This window comes from Oculina patagonica, chromosome 3 (genome assembly GCF_052425735.1).
Source record: "Oculina patagonica isolate OP01 chromosome 3, crgOcupat, whole genome shotgun sequence".
Taxonomy (NCBI): Eukaryota; Metazoa; Cnidaria; class Anthozoa; order Scleractinia; family Oculinidae; genus Oculina; species Oculina patagonica.
In genome coordinates this window covers 22548592-22572162 of record NC_135760.1, presented here as the reverse complement: position 1 = coordinate 22572162, position 23571 = coordinate 22548592, and the positions used below count along the sequence as shown (strand labels likewise).

The following is a 23571-nucleotide window of genomic DNA, read 5'->3' as shown; positions in this document are numbered from 1 at the left end:
TCCCCTCCCTGCTAAGGAAAAATGATTTCTCAACCCCAGGGCTCTTGCGCGCCATTAGTTTTCAAACCTGATTGATTCTGACAGCTTCGATGTCAACGAATCTGGTCGATCGTGGCGGGCATTTTTGCTCGATTTGAAAAAAAGTTGGAAATAACTTTCTGTTAAGAAATCGCTTGTTCAATCGACCACAGAGAGCTTGATCATAATCACCCACTGGGCTGGATATGCTATCTCTGCGGTGAGTTGTATCGTTCTTTGTGCAAACATCTGTCCCGCGCTCAAGAGCGTGTCTTCGAACGGGACGTTGAAACAGAACGTTTACAAACCTCTTTGAAAAACACTTGCCGTTGAACAGCGGAACAAACCATTCCCTAGAAGTTGTGGGCAAAAACGTTAGGTAAGCTTAGTTTATCTTGTTGTGCAGATCTGCCTTAACAAGAGTATGTGTAGTTGGATGCCGTTTTCTTGAAAGAAGTTTGTGTAGATTTTGGCTTCATGGTCGTTTCTGCTTCAATTAGCGCTAACATGCTAATTCACTGGAAAACTAAACAGCTCGCTCGAAAAACTAGCTTTGCATTTTTCATCTGTGATGGTTGATTCTTGCATGATGAATCGAAAACTTCATTCGGGAACTAATCGCGAGTACTTCACAAGTTGCCAGCGTCGAACATTTCGAGTGTTTGTATCCGATTTCAGCTGCGCCATTTACACTGCTTATAGAATTCCGATTGTTGAACAAGGGATAGTTTATGTTTAATCAGTTGAATAAAAAGGTAATCAAACAAGAGGGTAGATTTTGACCTTCTTGCTTACAGCGTTTTAGAACTTTTTTGGTTTTGTACTTTGAGCTTCACGAAAATTAATTTACGATCATGCTGAACATCGTGTGCTGAAGCGAAATCTACACTGCTGTTTATGTCTGTCACTCAGCGATCGTATTTCAAAAAGGCGCGAGTTGAAGCAATTAATTGTTAGATCATGCATTTGCTGACTTAGAACTCTGTATGCTGCTGGGGTTAACCATCGAGAAAGAAATCAGGAGCAAGGAAAAGATAAACTTGTTTAATATTTCAACACGAGTGTTAAACTTTATAAACAAAGCGTCATGTATTTAGTGTACCGTAAATAATTCAGTAGCGTCCGTAGCTAGGGCAAAGTAGTGTATTCCTTTGGGGGCACAATGAAGCGATTTCTAAAAGGATCAATGGCAAAAATTCATAAAAGAAACAGCTTTTAACCGAGTGGAAATTATTGTTTGAGAATTGTTCATTTCTATATTAATATTCTTTATCCTTTTGTAGACATGCATAATTCTTTTTCTACAGTTTGCAGTGATAAATTAATAATGTTTAATTATTTTAGCTCTTGACCAAGTCATTATCACTTTGATCTAGTTCTTTGTCTGGTCCATTGTTATGCGTCAAGATGTCATGATTTCTTTGGTTCAGTGGGGTGTAGACAATTGCTTTGCAATGCATTGCTAGACGGCAGTCAGTGCATGCAAATTATTTTAAAATTATTGTTTAACAGCACAGTACAGTATGTATTGTCGACACCAGTGCAAAAACAAGCTAAGTGCTCATGCATCAAAGTATTGTTTGTCTGGACAGTTTATTGAAATGTATCCTATGATTTATAAAAATAAATTTGTTGTATGCAGGGTTGCATACAACTGCATTATCCTAAACTCGCAGGGTATTTGTTTCAGCTGCTGGTATGTCTGTCCTAGATGTGCATAATAAAATTGTTGATCGTCTTGCGCATATGTTAGCGCATATGTTAGCCTTGTCCATACATGAATCAACCAATACACAAAATGTTAAGAGGTCATCTGATTATCATTAGTAATTCTTCCAAAATGGTAATACCATTCTCAGTCCACACTTGAATCAATGATAATTGGTTAACATATCAGCTGATACTGACTTGCAAAGGTTTTTTAGATTGAGCCCCATTCCCACCCCTCTGGAAATTGCAATTTAAATGCAAATATTCCGACCTTTAAAAATTTTGCCTTTGAGTGTACCTTCCTTGGAATGGGTATGGATAGTCTCTGGAATCGTACCAATATTTTTAGCCTGTGTTATAACCAATAGACGGTATGCATTTTCTATTTAATCTTAAAAAGATTTTATTTTTTCCAAACTTTTAGATGGTTCTGTTAGTAAAAGAACATGGATGGTGATAACAGTGGACAGTCTGATTCTATATGCAGTGACGACACAGAATATCTATTGGGTCAGAATGTCTCCATCAGAGAAATTGATGACGACGACGATGGTGATATTCAAACCAATGCGAAGATACCCTCTTCTGTCAGTAGATCATACCATGCGTCACCTCAACATTCACCCCAAAAACTACAACATATACATTCACCTAATTTAAGATCCCCGCAAAGAAAGGGAGCGAATGTTAAACCAGGAAAAGGGCAGGTTTTACAAAAATCACCTGGTCACAGCCCTGCCAAGCGATCACCTGCAGCAGAGAAGAAATCTTCAAGTAAAAACACAGCAAAGTTAGATAGGAAGTCACAAATGCAACAGAGTTATGCAATGGGAGATGTTTCAAGAGGACAAAGCCAAAAAGCCCAGAGTGGTTATGTAATAGAAACAGTGAGATACAATCAAGATTTTGAAAGGATGGCTAAAAATAAGAAACATGTTTCAGACAGCTATGCTAAACATCCACATGGTCAAAGTAAATTTCAGTCACCAGAGAATCATAAGTCAGTTCATGCACATCACAAGGTCACTGGAAGTCCGAAAGTGAAGTCTGAATTGCCTTACGATCAATCACAATTTACTCCTCCGTCAAGGGACAAGGCAAATACAAAATGGAAACATGTTGAACCTGGTAGGTCACCAGTGCGGGAAAGTGCCGTGCCTGTCAATCAAAATAATTGGGAAATTGATTCAGAGATATCAGTGGACATGGTAAATGGTGGTCATAATTTGGTTGAAGTTGAATCAAATGACTTAGAAAGTCAAATGTCTGAGGCAACAGAAGATTTGATTGGAAGACAGGAAGATGAGGAGGATGACGATTTCACTGAAAAGCTCAAAGAGCTTAACTTGGCTGTTAATTTTGATGCTGACACAAATGGTGAGTATTAAGAGTGATTTTCAGTTGAGTGTCGTAAAACCAAAACCAAAGTTATCGCTCTGGCCAATCCAGGGTTTTCAAAACAAGCCGGCACCCGCCGGAGTTCCACCAGCTACTTGATTTTATATCACCGGTTACTTTGGCCACAACCATCACCTTTTGAGAAACAAGCTCGGCTTGTCACAGGTGTCTACTCTTCCAGTTGCTGACACCTACTTCAAAACATTTTGAAATCCCTGCCAATCAGAAAGTACACAGACAATCCAGTGAACCAATCAAAACTCAAAGCAATTACATGTAACCGGCACAAATTACAGGAAAACGTGTGTGAGCAATAATTATTCATGATTTGTTTTGGTTTTACTTCTGATTGGATGCGAAGATGGCATGAGTTTTTAAAACCAATCACTAATGGTAGTAATGCAAAACCAATGAAGCAAATGTGAATTACTTTCAACACTCAAGTGAGAATCGTCCTGTACAGCAACCATCGATTTGAACAGAGCTTTACCCTTTTTCCTTTCTTTCTCCTTCCCAAAATTAGTGCATGCATGTATTATCGTTTTCCTGATCGAGGTAAAATCTGGGAGACAGGGTTCAGCACCCCCACTTCTTACCATAACCTGAAGCCCATACAATGTTAGTATAGAACATGTTTAGAAAATTACTTGAGAATTTATTATAACCAATTCTTATTCACTTTGTTTAAATCATGTTCAGAGTATTTTGATGACAAAGTAAGAGAAGGGGCAGAACTTTTGTCCAAACTGTTTGGAGGCCAAGTGGATAATTACTACAGCTCTTCTAGGTAAGACTGAGTGTCTTAAGCATTTGAACTCTGATTATCTAACAGTCAACACTGCACAAGTGAAACTTGACTAGGACTAACAGTACATGTACACTAACTAAAGCTCTGTATGGCTATTTTGCAAAGTCACAAGGATTGTTGGCAATGAAATGATGATTACAAGTAGGGGTGGGGGAGGGGTGTAGGGGGGTTAGAACAAAGCTGGACAGAGATAATTTAATCAATCCATTTGACCCACCATCCAGTTAAAGTACTGAGACTACATTGTACAGTGCCCTTTGTATGGTGTTACAAAGTGATTAGTTACAGTAATAGAAGGGCAAGGCAAATATGTTCAACTATAAGATTTCAGCATACAGAGGTGCTGTGCAGTGCCCTAATGTTCCAGGAATGTTGAACCCTGGATGAAGTGGGCAGGTCCAAGCATTAGCCAGGGTCGTGGTATACAGTCAATTCTCTCTAAGACGGACACCGTCGGGACCGGCCCCAACTGTCCATCTTAGAGACGTGTCCGCCTTATTGAGAGTCGAGGTAACGTGACACCAAAAATTTCGAGATGATAAAGCTTAACGGCTATGCACAGTGAATACACGTCTGTTTTAAGTCGCTTACTTTAGCGAAATTTACAAAGTGGAACAAAAACAATATCAGAAATTCGACTCGTTCAGTTTGTTCATCACAAACGGTATTACTGTAAGTAGAAAACTCCCTCTTTGGTTCCCATACACTTACGCAGAGAAGTAATACTTTATAGCGGATTGTTTTTGGTAAGTTTGGTATTCTAAAGGTGCTGACTTACTTTGCTATACCGAAATGATTCGATGCAGTGCCCTCCTTCTAATAAGCGCCCCCTTCCAAATCAGCGCCCACCTTTGAATGTGTTTTGTAAATAAGTGCCCCTTTTCCAATAAGCGCCCCCATTCTAATAAACGCCCCTATTCTTATTAGCGCCCCTATTGTGGATAACTGCCCCTTCTGAAGTCATCAACGTCAAATAGGTTAACTCATGAACATTCACTGTACCGTACATGTATATATTTACTGCTAAAATGAACAATTCTTTTAAAAGTAACTAAACTTTCAACAAATTGTCACTGTTACAGTTTCTGTTATTGTTTGTTGTTTAAACATTTATTGAAGTTTTGTTTTGAACATTTGGTTGTTTCTAAAAAAATTAAACAGGCGCCCTGTCCCGAATAAGCGCCCTGTCTCGAATAAGGGCCCTCCCTTTAGGTGCCAAAATTTGAATCATTACCGACGGTATGTCGATACAAAGTGTTGCAGTATTGTTCACTAAAAAAAATTACTTTTATGCGTGTCTGTTGGCGGTTTCAAAGTGTCCGTTGTCCGTCTTAGAGAGGTGTCCGTCTAACAGAGATTTTTGTTACAGTAAAATGACTGAAAAACGGCAGGGACCATCACCAAGTGTCCGTCTTATGGAGGTGTCCGTCTTATAGAGGTGTCCGTTAAGAGAGAGTTGACTGTATGTTCTTCAGGAAGACACTTAAGTTAACTTTCACAGTGCCTCTTTTCATCCAACATACAAATGGGTACAGCAAACAGTGCTGCTGGGCAACCTTAAGAATGAGTGGGGAGGATTGGGGTTAACCTTACATAGACTAGCATCCCATCCAGGGAATGAAGTCATACCCCTAGTTACTTCAAGTTGCAATTGACACTGGAATCATGTGCTGACCTGAAAAACCACTTTGAGTTCTGTAAAACAACTTAAACCTGTAACTATTGTTTGCTGATTAAGGAATAATGTCTTGATAATTATAACCTTAACATCTTTGATAGATTGTTACTAATGCAGTAGTCTGTAGCTAATCAAAACATTTCATACAAGTGTGTGTGTGCTAACATCTTAACATTTCCAGAGATGAACTAACCATGTCAACTAACACTTACATGTATAACATGAGAATGAAAAGGCAACCTCTGTGGAAGCTTCAAGTTAGGTAAGAAAACTAACGCTTGTAGTCCTTATTGGCATAATAACAATAATCTGTGAAATGGTCTCCTGATTGTTTCACTCTTTAAGTTCTTTTTGGTGAGAAATCTGGCAAATATGCCTGTGAAGGGGTGGCTTGGAGGGGGGGGGGGACAGGTTAACAGTTGCCATCCAGCGGCCAGCAGGGAGAAGCCATATGGTTATTATTATACAATGTACTATATTCCTATGCTGGTGATTTTATGCTTTGGGAAACAGAGTTATCAATTGATTTAGGCTTACTTTTTTGTTTTTTAATTTTTTTTTTATTTTTTTCAAAAAAAAAAAAAAAACAAAAAAAAAAATTCCCCAAAAGTTTTGTAACAACTGCTTATGTCACTACTAGCTTCCACAGAACTGTTACTTTTTACTACTGTACAGAAAAGTGGGAGGCACGGTGGTCTTATGGTTAGGGCGCTAGACTCCAGATTAAGTGGTCTGGGTTCGAGCCTTGGCTAGGGTCACTGTGTTGTGTTCTTGGGCAAGACACTTTACTCTCATAGTGCCTCTCTCCACCCAGGTGTATAAATGGGTACTGGCAACTTAATGCTGAGGGTTAACTTTGTGATGGACTAGCATCCCAACTAGGGGGAGTAGAAATACTCCTAGTACTCACTTTATGCTACCTCAACCGGGATAAGCCCTGGCCTGCTAGGCCACTTGGCTCAAACGGAGAAAGAGAAGTTTGAAGTGTAATCTGTATTGTTTCGCTGCATGTGCATGCAGTGAATTATGTCAGCTTGATAATTCTTTTGATTTCTTACAGTGGTCAATCCAAGAGTTCTGTATCAGGATCAGGGAGTGTCCAAGAAGGTAAGAATGTAAACCTTCAAATGGCATTGATAAGTTGCTGGATAATTTTAATTTTTTGAATCAGTTGCTGTAGACTAAGACCTTGGTTGGGGGTGGGGGGGGGGGGCTCCCATTTGAAAAGGACAGGGATGTTTGTCGTCTTGCTTAGGGATGTACAGTTTTGTAAATTATGAATTTTGGTCTTACTTAGGGTGTTCAGGACAGGACCGCAAATATTTTTAACCATTAGAGTCTCGTTTAGGGTTGCACATAAAGAAATAAAAAAATGCTGTCATACTGAGTTGACAGGGTGACTGTCAGGCTTGAAAAAGATATTCTTTCGGGGTCAAAAAAAATATTGAACCACACCCAGATTGGTGTCCTTTAGGGGCTTAATTCAAACTTTCTGACAAATATGAATAGCCCAGTTTATTTTTCAAAAGAAAGTATGATTGAGAAGTACCATTTATCAACAAGGGTGCAGACCTTAGAGATAACTGCATCAGCTATTTTTTCTGAATGTTAGTTTCTAGATCTGATGGGCAGATTGAAGATAGGAGAACTCTTAGTCACACCAGTAGTGTCACACAACGGTCTTTCCAAAAATCTGTGTCACCTCAAGTACAATCACGGAGAGAGGAGCAAAATAGCGGGACCCTCACTGATAGAAGTAGTTCCTTTGAGTCCAGCGTGTCAACATCAGCCAGAAGGCACGGCTCAGCCACTCGCAAAGAAGTGCGATTTAGAGAGGATGTGACAGCTTCAAGAGAAATTCAGCAGAGAGATCGTCACCAGGCAACAGACGGTGAGTTTATCAAGGAGACTTCTGCTTTAAGAGCGGCAATGAACTATGACGATGATGATGACAATGATGCTAGTGACACTACTGAGGAACAAAGGGAGTATTATCACAATGACGTTGATGGGATGTCCTATGCACAAACTAGAAGTGTTTCACCTGCACATAATGAGGATGAGTTAGGCAGAAGAGATGTCTATAGTTATGAACAGAATGTTAAATCACAGTCATCATCAAGGCAGAGAGGTGAGGGTAGAAGTTGCACGATCCAGTAGGAGTAGTGATATAAAATAAAATCTTAATATGCATCAGATAACTAGAACTTTCACCTTTCACGACCAGAGCTTTGTTTTGAAATTTTGCACACAAGTAATGTTCAATCAATGTAAGACAATCCAGGAAACTGTATTGAGCTACATGTATGTGTTTGTTGACAGTGTGGATCAGGAATGTTTTGGTCTGGGTCAAATCGCTGGTGTCTCTTGATTGGGAGATCGACACAACTCTGCTTACTCCAGCTAATTAAATACTCTGCTTAAATAAATCGACTCAATTTTCCATTATTCAGTGAAGGTAACACAAAACATTTTGCATCAATGAATCTGTGGCTCTCAGCTTATTTTATAAGGTTTTCTCCTTCCCCCCTTTTTGGGGGGGGGGGGGGGGGGGAAAAAAAAAAAAATTTTCCCCCTTTTTTTTTTCTTTACTCGCCCCCCCCCACTGAAGGAGCCTCTGCAGAGGAGAAAGAAGAACCTTGCCCTATTTGAAGAGTTTGTGGGTAAATCTATTTGCCCATGTTTCATCATTTTAATGTATCTTATTTTTGGCAGTGACAGTTCAACATTCGGATGAAAGTTATTCTTCACCACACAAGGACAGGAGTGATCAGCGGTAAGTACAACATGTTCTCATTTCCTCGCATTCCCAGTATTGAGTAATGTGGTTAACTTGTGTTGGTTTATTGTACCCATGTTTTACTTGTCCATTGGACTTGCAGGTTTCAAGTCGAAAAGTTCACTGACAGTGGGACCTCTAGAAGGTTTGACTATCAAGAAACTGGGCCAGCGGCTGCTGGTTTTATGACGTCCACACCTCAAGCAAAATCCCAGGCTGTCTTTTCACCACCCAAGTCTTATCAGGTAGGTCGAATTACACATCATTGATTTTCAGAGAGTTTCTTTGCCTTCCCAACCCATCCAGCTTCTTTTTCCCCTCACCCCATCCCGCTGTACTTTACTCTAGTAAAAAGGTCATTCCCCTCACCTACCCCACCCTGATTCTCTCTACAAACCAATGTGTCAATCATTACCCTCTTCCAACCCCACCTGCTTTAACCAAGGTGTTGTTTCCTCTGTAGGCAGACAAGCTAGAGGCGCAAAGAGAAGCTCATCGGATGATGCTCAAGGTTAGGAGGCCATTTAATCGTAATCTTCTCTTCAGATGATTTACAGAGTTTGACTAAAAGTGATGACTTAGTCATTCCCTAGCTATACTATTATGACTTTTAGCTGCACAACACGTTTCAAGTTCGAAATTTACCCATAGGTCAACAGTGTTCCAGATAAGAGACGGGTCTCGGGTCAAAAACCCGATAGAGACGGCTATCTGACCCGACAAATGAAATGGAAAAAATAATATTTTACTTAGAAGTAACAATAAAAAGCAAGGAAGCAAGTTTCCAAAGACAAAGATATTGGAAAAAATCAAATTAAGGGAAAGAAAGAAATCACAATAGCTCATCCACCATAGTTCTGAAGGCAACTTTACTTGTCCAAGGCTGTATTCTTGTTACATTTCGTTTTCATCTGCTTTTGTGCGATAAGAAAAGCAATAGTTTTACCGAAACGCCCAGCCGGGTAACCTCCTTTATCAGCTTCAACTTCGGTCTGAAAACAGGCACACGGTAAATTTCTTTTCTCTCCTCGCTATATCTTGTGTAGCTTTGCATTTCACAAGGCAAAATTGTTCGGAATAGAATGTTAAAACCATTTGTGATGTCACAACATTCTCTAGTCAGGACAACTCGGATTAATATTAATCCGTGGATTATAATAATAATAGATTATAATAGGATTATTATAATCCAGTAATAGATTATTATAATCCACCAATAGATTATTATAATCCAGTAATATATTATTATAATCCAGTAATAGATTAAGGCACGGCAAAAAATTGGAAGGATTAGATTATTATTAATATTATAATCCGGATTAATATTAATCTCTATTATAATCCCGATAAAATTCCGTGAATGTTCGGATAACAGATATGTCTATTTGACTATCTGACAGATAGTATATGACAAATGTATATGACAAACACACTGCAGACTTACAACACAGGTCTGACGAACATAAGTCACTAATCACATCCGTCACATAACAATCACTTTTGCATATGCTAAAGCTACGGATTAGACGATGTTGTTGACCTTAGAAGTAAAAGAAAAGGATCAAGCGCCTCTGGGTCAGCGAATCCGTGTCGTGGGCATGTTCTTTTACAAAAAAGGAGACCTAACGACAGGGAATCGTTACCAGCTGCGAAGAAATAGCGACAATCCCAAACACACCAACTGTTTCGAGGTTCGGAGTCGGCATATCACAATGGCAACTATGAACAAGAATTTCTCCCCTCTCTTGGCGCCTTTTGTTGATGAAAATATTATCTGTGAACTGACTTGGTAAGCATATTGTATATGATGTCAAGTTCACGAAAAAACTATTTCAGCTGTTTCAAACAATAAAGTATGTTTACATCAGCTTCGTATCTATTCCTAGCTTAGTGCTTGAAGATGCAAAGTGGAGTAGGGGAGATTCCGGTCGACTTGCAAGGGCGCACAAAGTACGCGTGGGTCCAATCTTCGGAAGCTTTGGACTAGGATTGAGTTGTTGAGATTTATTATTAAGATTAATATTAATCCTAATGGATTAAGGCACGGCTCAAACCTCAGTAATAGATTATAATAATCTATTATTGGATTATAATAATCTATTACTGGATTATAATAATCTATTACTGGATTATAATAATCATTAGGATTAATATTAATCCGATTAATATTAATCCGAGTTGTCCTGTCTAGTGTTCGATCGTGTCGATCGTGTCCTGCACGTACGATAAAACTTGTGCCTGCATTACTACAGACAGCAGTTTCCGTTTACACTTCGTATAATGTCAACGAAAAGTCTTCTCAGTTCTTGTGCCTTATAATTTTTTTTTACAGAAAAGTCTCTAATAAAAGAAGATTGCCAAGCAATTTATTGTAAAGATAGAGGGAAAAAAGACAGCGGTTTTCTATTTATAAAAACCAATTTAAATTTTAAATTAAATTTTTAAATTTTGTCGAAATTTTGTCATTCTATGTGGACTATTGACTAAGAAAATTGAGACCAAAATACATGTAATAATTGCAATCTATTTTGAGATTCAAAACAGGGTCATATGTACCCAGAATTAAGAAAACCAGGCTAAAATGCTTCAATTTTTTGAAAATTGACTGGCCTGGGAGAGCATACCCCCCAGACCTCCCAAGGAAAGACACAGTGAGTTGTTTATCTCTTTGGGGAAACATAGGTATGAGCTTGAGAGCTCTCTGATAGGTAAATTATTTTATAATTTAAGAAGATAATTTTAATAAATCAGTTTACTTTATTTTCATTTTTTAGCCCAAATGCTACCAGATAACACCCTGAAGCATAACACTTTTAAAATTTTTCTTGTGAAGTGCCCGCAGACCCCTCCCTACAAAAAGGGAAACTTTTTACCCGACCCTTTTCCCTAAAAAGGTGCTAAATACACCGGGTTGGTTGACCCGTCTGAAAAATTTTGTGACCCCTTGCTTCAAAAACTTAACTGGAACACTGGGGTCAAGCAGCGCCACAGCGCCACCTCTCCACCCAAAAGTATAAGGCAATTAGTGTATACAAACAAGTTGATGTGTTGACCTGACATAAATGACAACATACACTGGACTAGCATACAAAAGCTGACAGTCATGACAGTCATAACTTAGCCGCTTCACGTTGAAGACATTTAACCTTTTATAGATCTGGCGTGATGCACTGTATGTAGGCTGTGTATGCTTGAACTTAAGCTTTTTACTTTTAACAGTTGCAGGAGAATGAAAGGAAACTAAATAGAAGCTTGCAAGAAATTAAAAACGTGGAGTTTGAACTTGAAGAGGCTGCATCAAGGAAAAAGGTACTACCTGGTTACATTTTAAAATTACAATTGGAATCCATATTGTCAAAAAAAATACAGTTACACATATGAATTCAAACTTCATGTAGAAATAGAAAACGCACAAGTAAGAATTAACACATGTACTGCTCGTTCGTTTCCTCCAAACAGATCGCTTTACAGGAAATTCAAGTCCTAGACGAAACGATCAAACGGAACACAGCTGAAGTAAAGTCATCTGAAAACTTGGTGGAACAATACAGACAACAGGCAACTAAAACTAGGTAAGAAAAGTGGAAAAATGTTGTGCTGAAAGCCGTTTTTGAAATTTTAAGAGCCGTAAGCGAGTTCTGCTAGCGCTGTCACTAGGAAATTGTTGACTTCGCTCCAGTATCTTGTTTTTTAACGTTTTATATGTAATTACAGGTTGGAAACACTGAATGATGTCTCATGATTGTGTTTTTTGCACGTTCCCAAATCTTTGCCCTGACACATATTTTTACGTTGCAAATTCTCAGATCTCAGCTAATGGACCTTGAACTTCAAAGAGACAACATCCAACACGAAATCAAAGAAATCCGAAACTGCCTCGCTAGACAAAAACAGGAAGCTAAGCAAGTGGTGGAAGTCGAAAAGAAGAACGAGTTGAAAGTGTTAGAGCTGAGCATAGAGAAGGACCAACTTTACAGTGAGGTGGAGTCACTGCGATCTCAACTTAAGCAAGCTGAGGGGAACTATGCTCATGAAAAACAGAATCAAATGGAAAAGATTAGAGGCCTTCAAGACCAACTGCACGAGGAGCAAAGAGGGTCAAAAGAAAGTGTAGAAAAACTAAAACAGGTTAGTCTTGTTCGTGGTCACGGAACGCAGTTCTTGAAGATGACTCTCGGCTAAGTTAAATTTATGTTATCAATTTTTCAAATATTCACTATGAAACTAAACCTTTGCAAAGAAATAAATTTTATTATTCTAAATGTCAAAACCATAGCTTCATTGCAGCCAAAATGAAATGTTTCTCCCGGGCGTTATAATTTAAAGTTACAAGCAGACAAGATTAACCTCGAAAACTGTTCCGCCGGACCATATTTCAAAATCCATATCACAATCCGTTTCAATCTTTGACACTTTTGGCCATCCGTGCCTTCTTTTGCATTTGGTGTGTTATTTAAATATTCCTTCACTGTTTTAAGACTTTATTTTATATAAATTATTTAAAAGAATCTGATGGTCATTTCCTATGCCTAAGTTTTGCTAAAATCCGTGTCCCTTTGGTTTGTGGGTTTGTTAACGGCAAGCGTGATTTATTTACGAATTGTTCGAGTAGGATCGGAAGAAAATTTTAAGAAGTAAACGAAGATAGCTACACTTATTAGAAATATCCATCACAACCGGTTAATTTGATAGAGTTGTCTTCTTCACTTCCTTCTAACCCATTGTAGCACCCCTTTTCGTGAATTTTTACTTTTCAATAACGCTCAATAACGCAGACAGTGGGCAGTGGTCCCTGTAAAATTGATAAGCATCCGGTCTGCCTAGTAGAAACCAGTCAAAAGTAAACACCAGTTGTGTAACATTTCGTTTAGATGTTTCTGTACTGTTTTCTTTTCGATTTAGCAACTTGAAGATGAACGTCAGAAGGCGCGAGATTCTCACTATGAGAGAATCAACGCCATCCACAAACTGCAAGATGAATCCAAAGAGATGCACGACAAAGAATTGGAAGTGTTGAAAAACAGACTTGTAAGGGTGAGAAGCATAATTATTTAGGTTGTCTTTTATCCGAGAATTCTGCTAAGTAAATGAAGAATGTAAACAAAATGCTAAACGACCTCCTATTTTGTACTACAGGAAAAAGAAATGGAGTTGGACTCTTTACGTGAAAAAGCGCGGAGAGATTCAGAAGGACTCAATAAAACGTTACAGGTATTTAGGCCGCCAAACACAAGGCTACAAAGCGCGTTCTAATTTGGCAACATATACAGTAGCGTTTTCCCGCCAAAATGCGCGTTGCGTCCGTCACCGTGTCTGGTTGTTTTTCCGCCAAAAATTCAGCCTAGAATTGAATATAAGAGATATCTAATGCTTTCTCGTGTTATACCATAAATGCCCCACTGGCACCTTTTTTCTTTCCTTTAACACGAGCCTAAAGGCGTCCTGAGTATAGTTACCAGTTAGAGACACAATAGAGGATAACACATGGTATCTTAGACATATTCAATTTCTCTTCTCGTATCGATTTGAACACGAGAAGAGAGATTTCATATCCCCAAGCAACCGTGTATTGTTTTTTAATAAACCAACTAATAATGAGGTTTTTTGACGATTTCCGAAGTTTTCCGACCATTTCCCGAAGATTTCCGACGTTTTCTCGAAAAGTTGTCCAAAGGTCATACGAATGATTCCGAACATTTTCGAAGTTTTCTTTGCGGGAGAAATCGTGGTAATTCACTCTAGTTTATATAATAAATCACATTTAGTGATTAAAGTTTCTTCTACTGCCATTTTCGATTCATTCCAGGAACGAGATCATACAATAACTCAGCTACAGAGCAGCCTTAGAGACTATGAGGAAGAGATAACGAAACTCAAGACACAAGTTTTCCAAGAGCAGCAGAAGATATTTGATTGTGAGAGTGAATGGAAAGAGAACATGGCGAAACAAGACACGCACGCCAAGGCCTTGAGAATTGAGGTACGATAAGGCAAATTTCAATTCGCTTTTTCTCTCTCCAATTTGCTTTTTTACAATAGCAAAAACTTCCGCTAGATTCTCTAAACAGCCCCCAATCTCCTTCCACCAATTTTGTTTGAGGGAAGACGTGGATCTTAATAGTTCAATAAACCAATCACAACACGAAGCACAAAGTTGTAGCTGACGGCAGGATGGGAAAAGAAGTAGCTTTATGATGACATTGAGCTAAATCTGGAAGTTGTCATTCTGGCCAATCACAACAGTCAAATAACGAAATGAACCAATTAGAACTTTAAAAATATGCAACCAGTGCCAAGCGCGGGAAAACCCGTATCAGCCAATTGCAAGTCACGATTAGATTTGGTTTTGTTCTGATTGGCTGAAAAACAAACGCGTTTGCTCAGCTTTGTTCTACAGTTTTCTGCCTATCAAAGCTCAGCATCATCATCTTCAGTCCTTTTGACACCTAGCGGTGATTAGGGCATGACAAGCTCTCTCCATTTCTGTCGGTCTATTCAATATTGCAAGCCGAATCAAGGCTCAACAAACACATAATTCCTTTCTCAATAATCGAAAAACGGTCCATCATTTTCATTTAATCTTTGACTGATATTTTTTCAGATTGATTCTTTAAACGAGAAAGAAGCAGCTCTTCACGAGAAACAAAGAAGAACCGAACAGGTAAAGTGATAGCTATCAGAAATGCCATGTGACTTGACCAGTTGGTAAAGCTGTGGTGTCAGAGACTGACAAAATTGTGTCTTTTGTTTTAGCTACTGGAAGAGAAAATGTTAGAATTGAGAAGGCACGAGGAGAAATCTTCCTCTCATTCAGACGAGCTCACTCAAATAATAAAGGTTAGTGAGATAGTTAGAGCAAGCAGCTGGCGAGCGAAAGTGGTGTTGGAAATACAGTCAACTCTCTTAAAAACGGACACCGTCGGGACCGGCTCCAACTGTCCGTTTTAGAGAGGTGTCCGTCTTATAGGGAGTTTAGTTACTGTAAAATGACTAAAAAATGGCAGGAACCAACACCAGGTGTCCGACTTAAAGAGGTGTCCGTCTTCTAGAGGTGTCCGTTAAGAGAGAGTTGACTGTAGCCCGGGAAATAGTCATTCCAGAAGTTAGTCTTTTTGACTTCAATGGACTGTGAACTTATTGTAGTCCTTATTAAAAAATGACACAGAAAGAAAACAGCCGCAAAAAAGTGATGTCAATTGATGTTTTTCTCCATCTCTTTCTTTTTTACGGCAGAATAAAGATGAAGAAATTGCAATGTTAAGAGGCTTGGTTCGACAGCAAGAAGACGCCACAAGATTATTGGGAGAGAAGATGAGAAACGAGGCTCAGGAACATGTGAGTGCTGAAAACTGTTTTTAATTGAAGACATTTTTACCGTTTTTATCAAATAAGCTACTTCTTGTTTTGTAAGAGCACTGTCTCATGAAAAATTTTAGAGGAATCCGGGTATGACTTGGAAACTTTCGTGTTGATGTGATGTACATGAGGAGGGAGCGTGTATATGGTAAACTTTCCGTGAAAAAATACAGTCACGTTTTTTTAACTTCGTTTGAAACTGGTCTGAATCGGGGGGGGGGGGGGGGGGAAGAGCCCCAAGGAAATATGAATACAAAATTTAAGCGCCTCGTATTTGCAATTTGTCTCTGAAAATTAGAAATAAATAAACTAAACACGGAAAATGTGTCAACAATAAGTTCTATTGACTGTATAAACAGAACAGCCTACTTGTACCCGCAGAATTCCCCGTTTAAACTTTACAAGAAATCATGGGATCATGTATTCCTTTTATTTGTCGAGTTGTGTTTTACAAAATGGAACCATTATTGATTGGTTTGACAATGTACATCTTTGAGAGTGATAAATGATCGTCGCAGTGAATTTCCAATTTAAGCAATTGGAATAAAGAAGCCTGAAAAAAAAAATTCAGGGCTTCAACGGGATTCGAACCCGTGACCTCCGCGATACCGGTGCGATGCTCTACCAACTGAGCTATTGAAGCCACACATTGGGAGCGAGGTCAATTGTGAGGTCAGGTCATTGCTTAAATTGCTTAAATTTGAAATTCACTGCGACGATCATTTATCACTCTCATATACATCCGCAGTTCATATATGAATCATTTCATATACATTACATCATTTCACTCCTCTCACGGGAAAATATGAACTCACAATTGACCTTGCTCCCAATGTGTGGCTTCAATAGCTCAGTTGGTAGAGCATCGCACCGGTATCGCGGAGGTCACGGGTTCGAATCCCGTTGAAGCCCTGAATTTTTTTTTTCAGGCTTCTTTATTCCTATTGCTTAAATTGGAAATTCACTGCGACGATCATTTATCACTCTCATATACATCCGCAGTTCATATATGGATCATTTCATATACATTACATCAATGTACATCTTTGCTTGGACAGATTCGAAACGCACTCGAGAAGGAGCGTGAGTCAACAGACCGTGAACGCGCTCGACACCAGGCTAAACTGGAAGAAATACGCGACAAATACGAGTCTGTATTAAAACAACTGCGAGAAGAACTGGAAGCCGAAAGACAAGGACACAACCACCTCAATACTTCAGTTAACAAGATTAAAAAGGTAGGTAAAACACTCTTACAAAAACAACGTGAAAATCGAAATAGTTTCTTAAGAAAGCAATAGGTGTTTCAAGTCCATGGTTAACTGACGCAATAAACCACTTGGAATTTTGGAAGAACGCTGAAAGCTTTTTTTTTAATCTCGTCTTCATCAAACAACCCAAATTTAAACTCAGAAATTCTTGGAATTTGCCATAAATGGTACAACCAAACCTCCGCTTAAGGACTTCTCGCGTAGACGGACGCTTAAGTCTTGGCCCAACCTACAAACAAACACTACATCTTAATCTCTCACGAGAGGACACCTCTCCTTGTTGGATACTTTTCTGGTTCCACGAGTGTCTTTTCAACTGTACTTGTTTCTGTGACCTACTTTTAATGGAGGGCTGGGAAGGAAAGTAGCTTCAAAGCGAATAAAGTAGCTGTAATACAGATGATCCGCTGATCATACAACATTGCTGGCCTACAGGAAATTGAAAGATTACGGGAATTGAACCTACAAGCTGAACATGAAAAGGTGAACGCCGTGGCTCAAGTCAGAAATGAAGCTAAAGAGGAGATTGTGAAGATGAGAGATAAGATACAGGAGGTAACGTAATGAACAATGTTATGAGATATATTCCGTTTGTTAGAAGTTTTATGACAACGATCGACATTCTAAGGTGTTAAACCGTTGACGCAAGCATTGAGAAAACGGCGCTCAAGTGAAAAAAAAATTAAATGACTTTGGTCTTCATTTTGACGAATAAAATGCTTCAAAACACAAAGAAACCTAGTATGAAAGTCAAATAAAGCAGTTCATGTCTTGATATTTTCTTCCCTGGTTCTACCCTAAAATTCTTAGTATTTGTTTGTATTTTCTAACCAAAGGATTAAACTGTGAAAAAGCGTTGTCTCTTTTAGTGATGGCTTCGTTTAATTATTGTTTGTTTTCTTTAGTTAAGCGCGTTAGCAGAAGCATCCGAGAAGGAAACTGCCTTGGAACTCACTGAGGAGTGTCGAAAAACGGCTGCACTTCTTGGAGACTCCTTGAACACCACCCCTGTGAGGTAACTTCAAAGCGTCGGTATATTGAACTGTTACTAGTTAACGTCCTTCGTAAACTATCCGTATTGATAATAAATTGCATACTGCAGTGTTTAATTTTTTCTTTTTATCCCTTAGAAATTTATCAGGCAGCTATGTCGGTGAAAGTCCTAGGTCGAGCACGAACAGTCCTGCCCGGGATGCACTGGTACTTATGAACTATACTTATCAGAGCTTGAGTTAGTTGGGGGAATAAGTACAACTTTTGGTGACAACTGCTTAGTAACATGAAATACCCTAAGGACGTCAAGCTAGCGTCTATTTCGTATTCGGACAAAACCAATCGATATTTCTTCGGAGTCGTCTACCCTACCCTGTTTTTTTATCTTTCGAAAGCAACTTGCTTTGTGAATTTTACTTCAAAATTGGATCTGTTCTATTTTATCCTTTCGCTGAAAGAGGGAGGGATTTTACGTTTTGCTTTGCTGGTTTTTTTTCCACTTCTCTCTGACTAGTATGCCTACTTTTGTTTCGAGATTAGCAAAGGCTGAGTTAAGACAAGTACGTAGCTTTCTAGGGTGTTTCCAAGCATGGTTAAATAATGTATTTTCTCGCTGTAATTCCAGCTCAATCTCCGCTCCTACAATGAAGAACTTAGACAGCACTTGATTGAAGCCCGAAAGGAGCTTGAACAGAACAACAGAGAGGTATCACTCAAGAAACAGGTACTTATGCAAACATGTCTTAAAAATTGAAAAGCTTGATCCGGATTACACTCTTTTTAGGGCAAGAACCCGTTTCTGACAACTGCCTGAGCCCGCGGTTTTCGTGAAGGCGGTTGCTTTGTAACTTGATATATCGTCATGGCGACACGCTGACGTGGGAGCCGTCGCTGTGCTCGGGATTGATTGGTCAATAACAATCGGAAACTGCTTCGTGTTTTCAGCTTACGTACCCCGACTGAGTGCAGCCGCGAGTGTCCAAACTCTTATCTTTAAACTTTGTTTTATTTTCAGCAGCAAGGTGGTGGAGAACTCACACCTCAACAAGTGCACCTGTTCAAGAAAGCGCTCGGTGCAAAGGTCAGAATGTTAATCGAATATCCCAATGTTATATTTTTTTGAAAATTGTCGATTTTGTTACAAATTTCTTATCTTTCTTTTTACTTCTTTTTAGGACGAAGAATTGGCTAGAATGAAAAGGTAAGCAAAATAATCTTTCCATGTTTAACAAAAATTGTCACTAAAAAATTCTTGTTTTAATTTTTGTTTAACAGGCAACACCAAGAGGAGATTGAGCGAAACGCTTTACAGATGAAATCTGAGAGAACAGTAAGTGTAAAAAAATTGCGCTAATTTAGGAGCTATTGTGATTTAAAGTTTATAATTTTTTATTTTATTTTCCAGGCCTATCAGAAGACCATAGATCGCCTGGAAAAAGAACTCAAACAGGCAAAGGCTGCTGTAAGTGAATATGCTGCTTCTTGCTATTGTTGATGCTAGTCAAAAAACAACCAAAAACCCCTTGCCATTAACCAAAGTAATCACTCTAACTAATCACAAAGGACTCCAGTGAACCAATCAAAACACGAAGCGCGGGAAAACGCGTGTAAGCGAGTCACGACTGGTTTTAGTTTTGCTTCTGATTGGTTGAGACGGAAAATGACGCGAAGTTTTTAAACCAACCACTAAGCGCAGTAATGAAAAACCAAAGCAAACGCGAGTTACCTTCGACACTCGAGTAAAAATCGATTTATCACTCAATTAAATACGTACCTGACACACATCCACAAGAGAACCCTACAAACCAGAAAACCATTTGTTTGTGTTTTTCTATGTATTCAACCATTTTGTTCGAGGTTTCATTCGCCTTTGAGACCGTTTTCTTGTCACTTAAGGTTAACCGTACTTACAACCATTCTGTTCTTTACCCAGACCCCTGCCGGTAGCCCTATGGTGAATGGCACATCCTCTCCTCCAGAGAGCGGTGTTGGCACCAGTCTCAGCTCGACAACTCCCAGCCCGAGGCCTGGAGAAGACACCAGCACGGCCCGACTGTTACGTCACTTGCAGGGCAGGGTACAGCAATTGCGGGCTCAAAATGACAGTCTGCGGAAGTCATCTGAGAACGAATCACTGAATGATAGTCACTGCAGTGTGATGTCCACTGAATCGGTAAGATGTGTGATTGATTTCGGAGTAAAGTGAAGTAAATTTAGAAAGCAATGCGGGGTCAAGTAACTCAGGAACCAGCAATTGGCTTTGGTTTCATTAGCATCAAACTTGTTGTTTTTAAACTTATTGTTTACTTCTTAAATGTAAGGTTAGGTAGATCAGATTTTTTACTTAAACCGAACGAAACTCGCAACACTGTTAACGTGTAATTGGGAACGATCACTGGTACAACGAATAAAAGGAAATGGCTTTTCATTTCTCTTTTATTTTACTTCCCAAAAATACTATCTATCGGTTCAGAAAGCATGTTCACTGTTGATTTTTTTCTTTATTTATTGGCTTGTTTGTTTATCTATTAACAAGAATGAAGAGAAGATCCTCGCAGTTATGAACACAACTTAAGCAGTTGCGAGAAAAATCAGGCTTGTCGGGACTTGAACCCTGACCTCTGCGATACTGGTGCAGCGCTCTAACCAAAAGCCAACTGGGAGCTGGTCATTAAATTGGTCCCGGCAAGCCTGATTTTTCCAGGCTTAATTTTCGCAATAACTGCGAGGATCTTCTCTTCATTTATTCTTCATCCCAAAACATACGGCGCCTGCTACGCAGGCTATTCTTCATCGCAGTTCAAATATATGATTTCATATATTCATTATTTTATCTATTAACAGTTGAACGGCGGCGATGAAGACACCAGAAGGCTTCATACTGCGCTTAAGGTATCGTGATATAACCAACAAAAAAATTTGTTTCTGTCCACTTCATTTTTTAAAACATTTTTTTTTCGCTCCAGCCATCTCAATAAGCACATCTTGTAAACCGTTTTGAGATCTGTTTAGTTCCCCTGAAGTACACCTTTTTGAGATATTGGTGCTAGCTACTTTGTTGTTGTTGTTTTTGTGGAATTTAAGTTTTTTATTTGTGTTTACGAAACAGATGACGGAGGATAAGGCGCAAAGAAATGCTGCCATGTTGAGTCAAAAGATGATGGAAATGACGAAGTTACAGAAAATGCTCACACACGCTACCAAGGTAACGTGACCGCTCTGTACGCCCGCCACGTGACCCACGCTTCGTGCAACAGGCTAGAAAAGGAAAGCTTGGCTACTTTTTACTGGGTTCTCCAACATAGTTTAAAAGTCATGTTGCAGGTCAACGGCGAAAGCGTCGCACCAACAAAATTTGGGCCACATTGGTGCAGGTTTTTGAATTGAATTTAAAAGCGTGCAACATTGGTAACGTTAAAAAAACGATATTGAGTTAGAAATCGTTATTAAAAACCGTTCATGTAACAACACTTAAATATGATAACTGATTTCGTAGTCTCAAAATTGCGTTGTATAATCAAAACTTTATAATTCTTTTTTTTATCCCTTTTGTCCCTATTAATTTATCATTTTTTGTTGTTTTTGCAGGAAAACATGAAGCTGGAAAGAGCCTACGCCTCATTACAACGCAAAATAATTGACAACTCCAGATAACACAACATCACCTCGTCATATTTTAAGATTGTGTAAAATGCATGCGTTAAAACTAAGCTTATATTATTCATGCGAATGTTATCCTTCATCAAATGTTGCATTTTATTTTGTATCATTGTACGAAGTATTTTGTACAATTACGTTCCTTCGATATTTGAATGTTTTTTTTTTAAAAAAAAAAGAACTATGCAGGACTGCAGTTGTTAAGATGGAGAATTTGTACTCTTTATTAACCATTTTATTATTCTTTTATCCTAAGAATCTAAGCCTTTTCTTTTCTGAGGGTTTAAATTTCGCGAAGATATTACAAGGCGGACCAGTTAAAATTTCATACGGAAGAAAAATCGCGGCACTCTGTGATGATGTTCCTTCATTTGTGCTAGTAAACGGGCAATGCCTGCCTTTTTGTGATGATAAATAACGAAATTAAAACCCTCGTGAAAAGAAAAAAACCATTAGGCGAACCTTAAACTCGGAAACTATTAGATTGATTAGCCAATCACTGTACGGCGGCGGAAAGTGTCTAACCAATCAGAGCTGACAGAGTTCGAAGCAAACTGCAACTTGTACCAAGCGCGGGAAAACTTGCGATTGTTCTTGGTTTTGCACCTGATTGGCCAAAAGTAACAATACCTAATCACCGATTGGTTAGAGTGAGATGCACGAGTTTTTAGTAATAACAGATCCGAGCGACTCGATATAAAGTAAAAACACCGGTTTGTAATGAAGCGATATTGCAATGCAAGATGAACGGCGTTGTTGCCCGTATTACGACCAGTGTTGCAAATCTACCGTACGAAAAAAGATGGCGGCTGTACGTTTCATGACGATACCTTGCGAACCTAACACAGTCAGTAGGCACATAGAAAGCCATGTTTTTGCGAAATAAGTCCTTGTACTACAACACTGTTCATGCTGGTTTTGAAGTTTAGAGATTTTCTGTGCGTTTTTATGAGCGGTTTTAGGGAATTCTTGCGCTAAGAATTATCGGTAAATGTAACAGTGGTCATCTTTGTTGGTACGGTGGACTGTGGCACATATTCAACTTTATGCATCCTCGGAGACCCAGGGGCAGTTAGTGGGGGGCGACGGGCAGCTTATCTTTCGCCCGAAAATCCCGTCGCCCCCAACAACTGCCCCTGGGTCTCCGAGGATGAACTTTATGCAACATGGGGTCGCAATGGCGACACATGCCCCTTTTTGCAAACAAATTCAGACAGTCATCGCTGAAGAGTGTATCAATCATGTAAAAACTTCCATCCCCATTACTGACAATTTTTTCGCCAAATATTTATTTTAAGGGCGTATTTAGTTACAACATATGTAGTCGTCGTATTTGCTCTTTGGAAATTTTTTTTAGCTCGAAAACAATAAGAAATTTGAACGAGCAAATGCGACGGCTATACGCGTATGTTGCGAATAAATACGCCTTAAGTGTGTAGCGCGTTCAACAGTTTTATTTTTACTTTTTTAAGATTATGCAAACAGAGTGTGAATAGTAAGTTTATATTTTAACTTAAGATTTGTATAAGAAAGTGTGTATAGGTTAGTAGAGCTAACAAACAAAATAATATACTTATTAAAAGTGTGATCGTACTGTTTTCTTTGGATGGTTTGACCTCCCGTTTTAAACATCCAACAAACAAAACACACACCTCCATAAGGAGACACACAAGGCTGATTTAGACGGTGGTAGTTGGTTTGACAACAGTCACTTAACAATAGGTAACTGTCCCAAACGATGACGCTATCCCTAACAAACAGTAGCAGCTACAGGTACCAGTGAAAGTATAGATCTGGAACAGTATGGCAAACTTCTGCAAAGCCCATTCGTTAAACGGAAGTTTTATAACGTAGTTTCCTTTGCCCCCCCCCCAAAAAAAAACAACAAAAAAAACAAAAACAA

General features: G+C 39.0%; 1 protein-coding gene across 4 annotated transcripts; it reads left to right on the top strand.

The window, feature by feature from the left end:
• Positions 1-89: 89 nt before the first annotated feature.
• On the top strand, positions 90-23301 carry LOC144645269 (uncharacterized). Of its 4 annotated transcripts, none has more exons than XM_078504779.1 (31): positions 90-397; positions 2153-3105; positions 3826-3913; positions 5794-5874; positions 6673-6719; positions 7225-7503; positions 8328-8388; positions 8495-8636; positions 8855-8902; positions 11611-11700; positions 11851-11963; positions 12198-12519; positions 13294-13425; positions 13528-13602; positions 14198-14371; positions 14993-15052; positions 15145-15228; positions 15625-15726; positions 16806-16985; positions 17454-17573; positions 17924-18033; positions 18149-18218; positions 18637-18735; positions 19027-19092; positions 19187-19212; positions 19287-19341; positions 19417-19473; positions 19945-20184; positions 20856-20903; positions 21121-21216; positions 21600-23301. In XM_078504779.1, exons 2-31 carry the CDS (start codon positions 2175-2177, stop codon positions 21663-21665), a joined length of 4062 nt encoding a protein of 1353 aa, XP_078360905.1. In that variant the 5' UTR covers positions 90-397; positions 2153-2174; the 3' UTR covers positions 21666-23301. The 4 variants fall into 4 exon arrangements, with proteins under 4 accessions (XP_078360905.1, XP_078360902.1, XP_078360901.1 ...); XM_078504776.1 differs by having other exon boundaries at positions 7225-7743; positions 19030-19092; XM_078504775.1 differs by having other exon boundaries at positions 7225-7743.
• Positions 23302-23571: the final 270 nt, after the last annotated feature.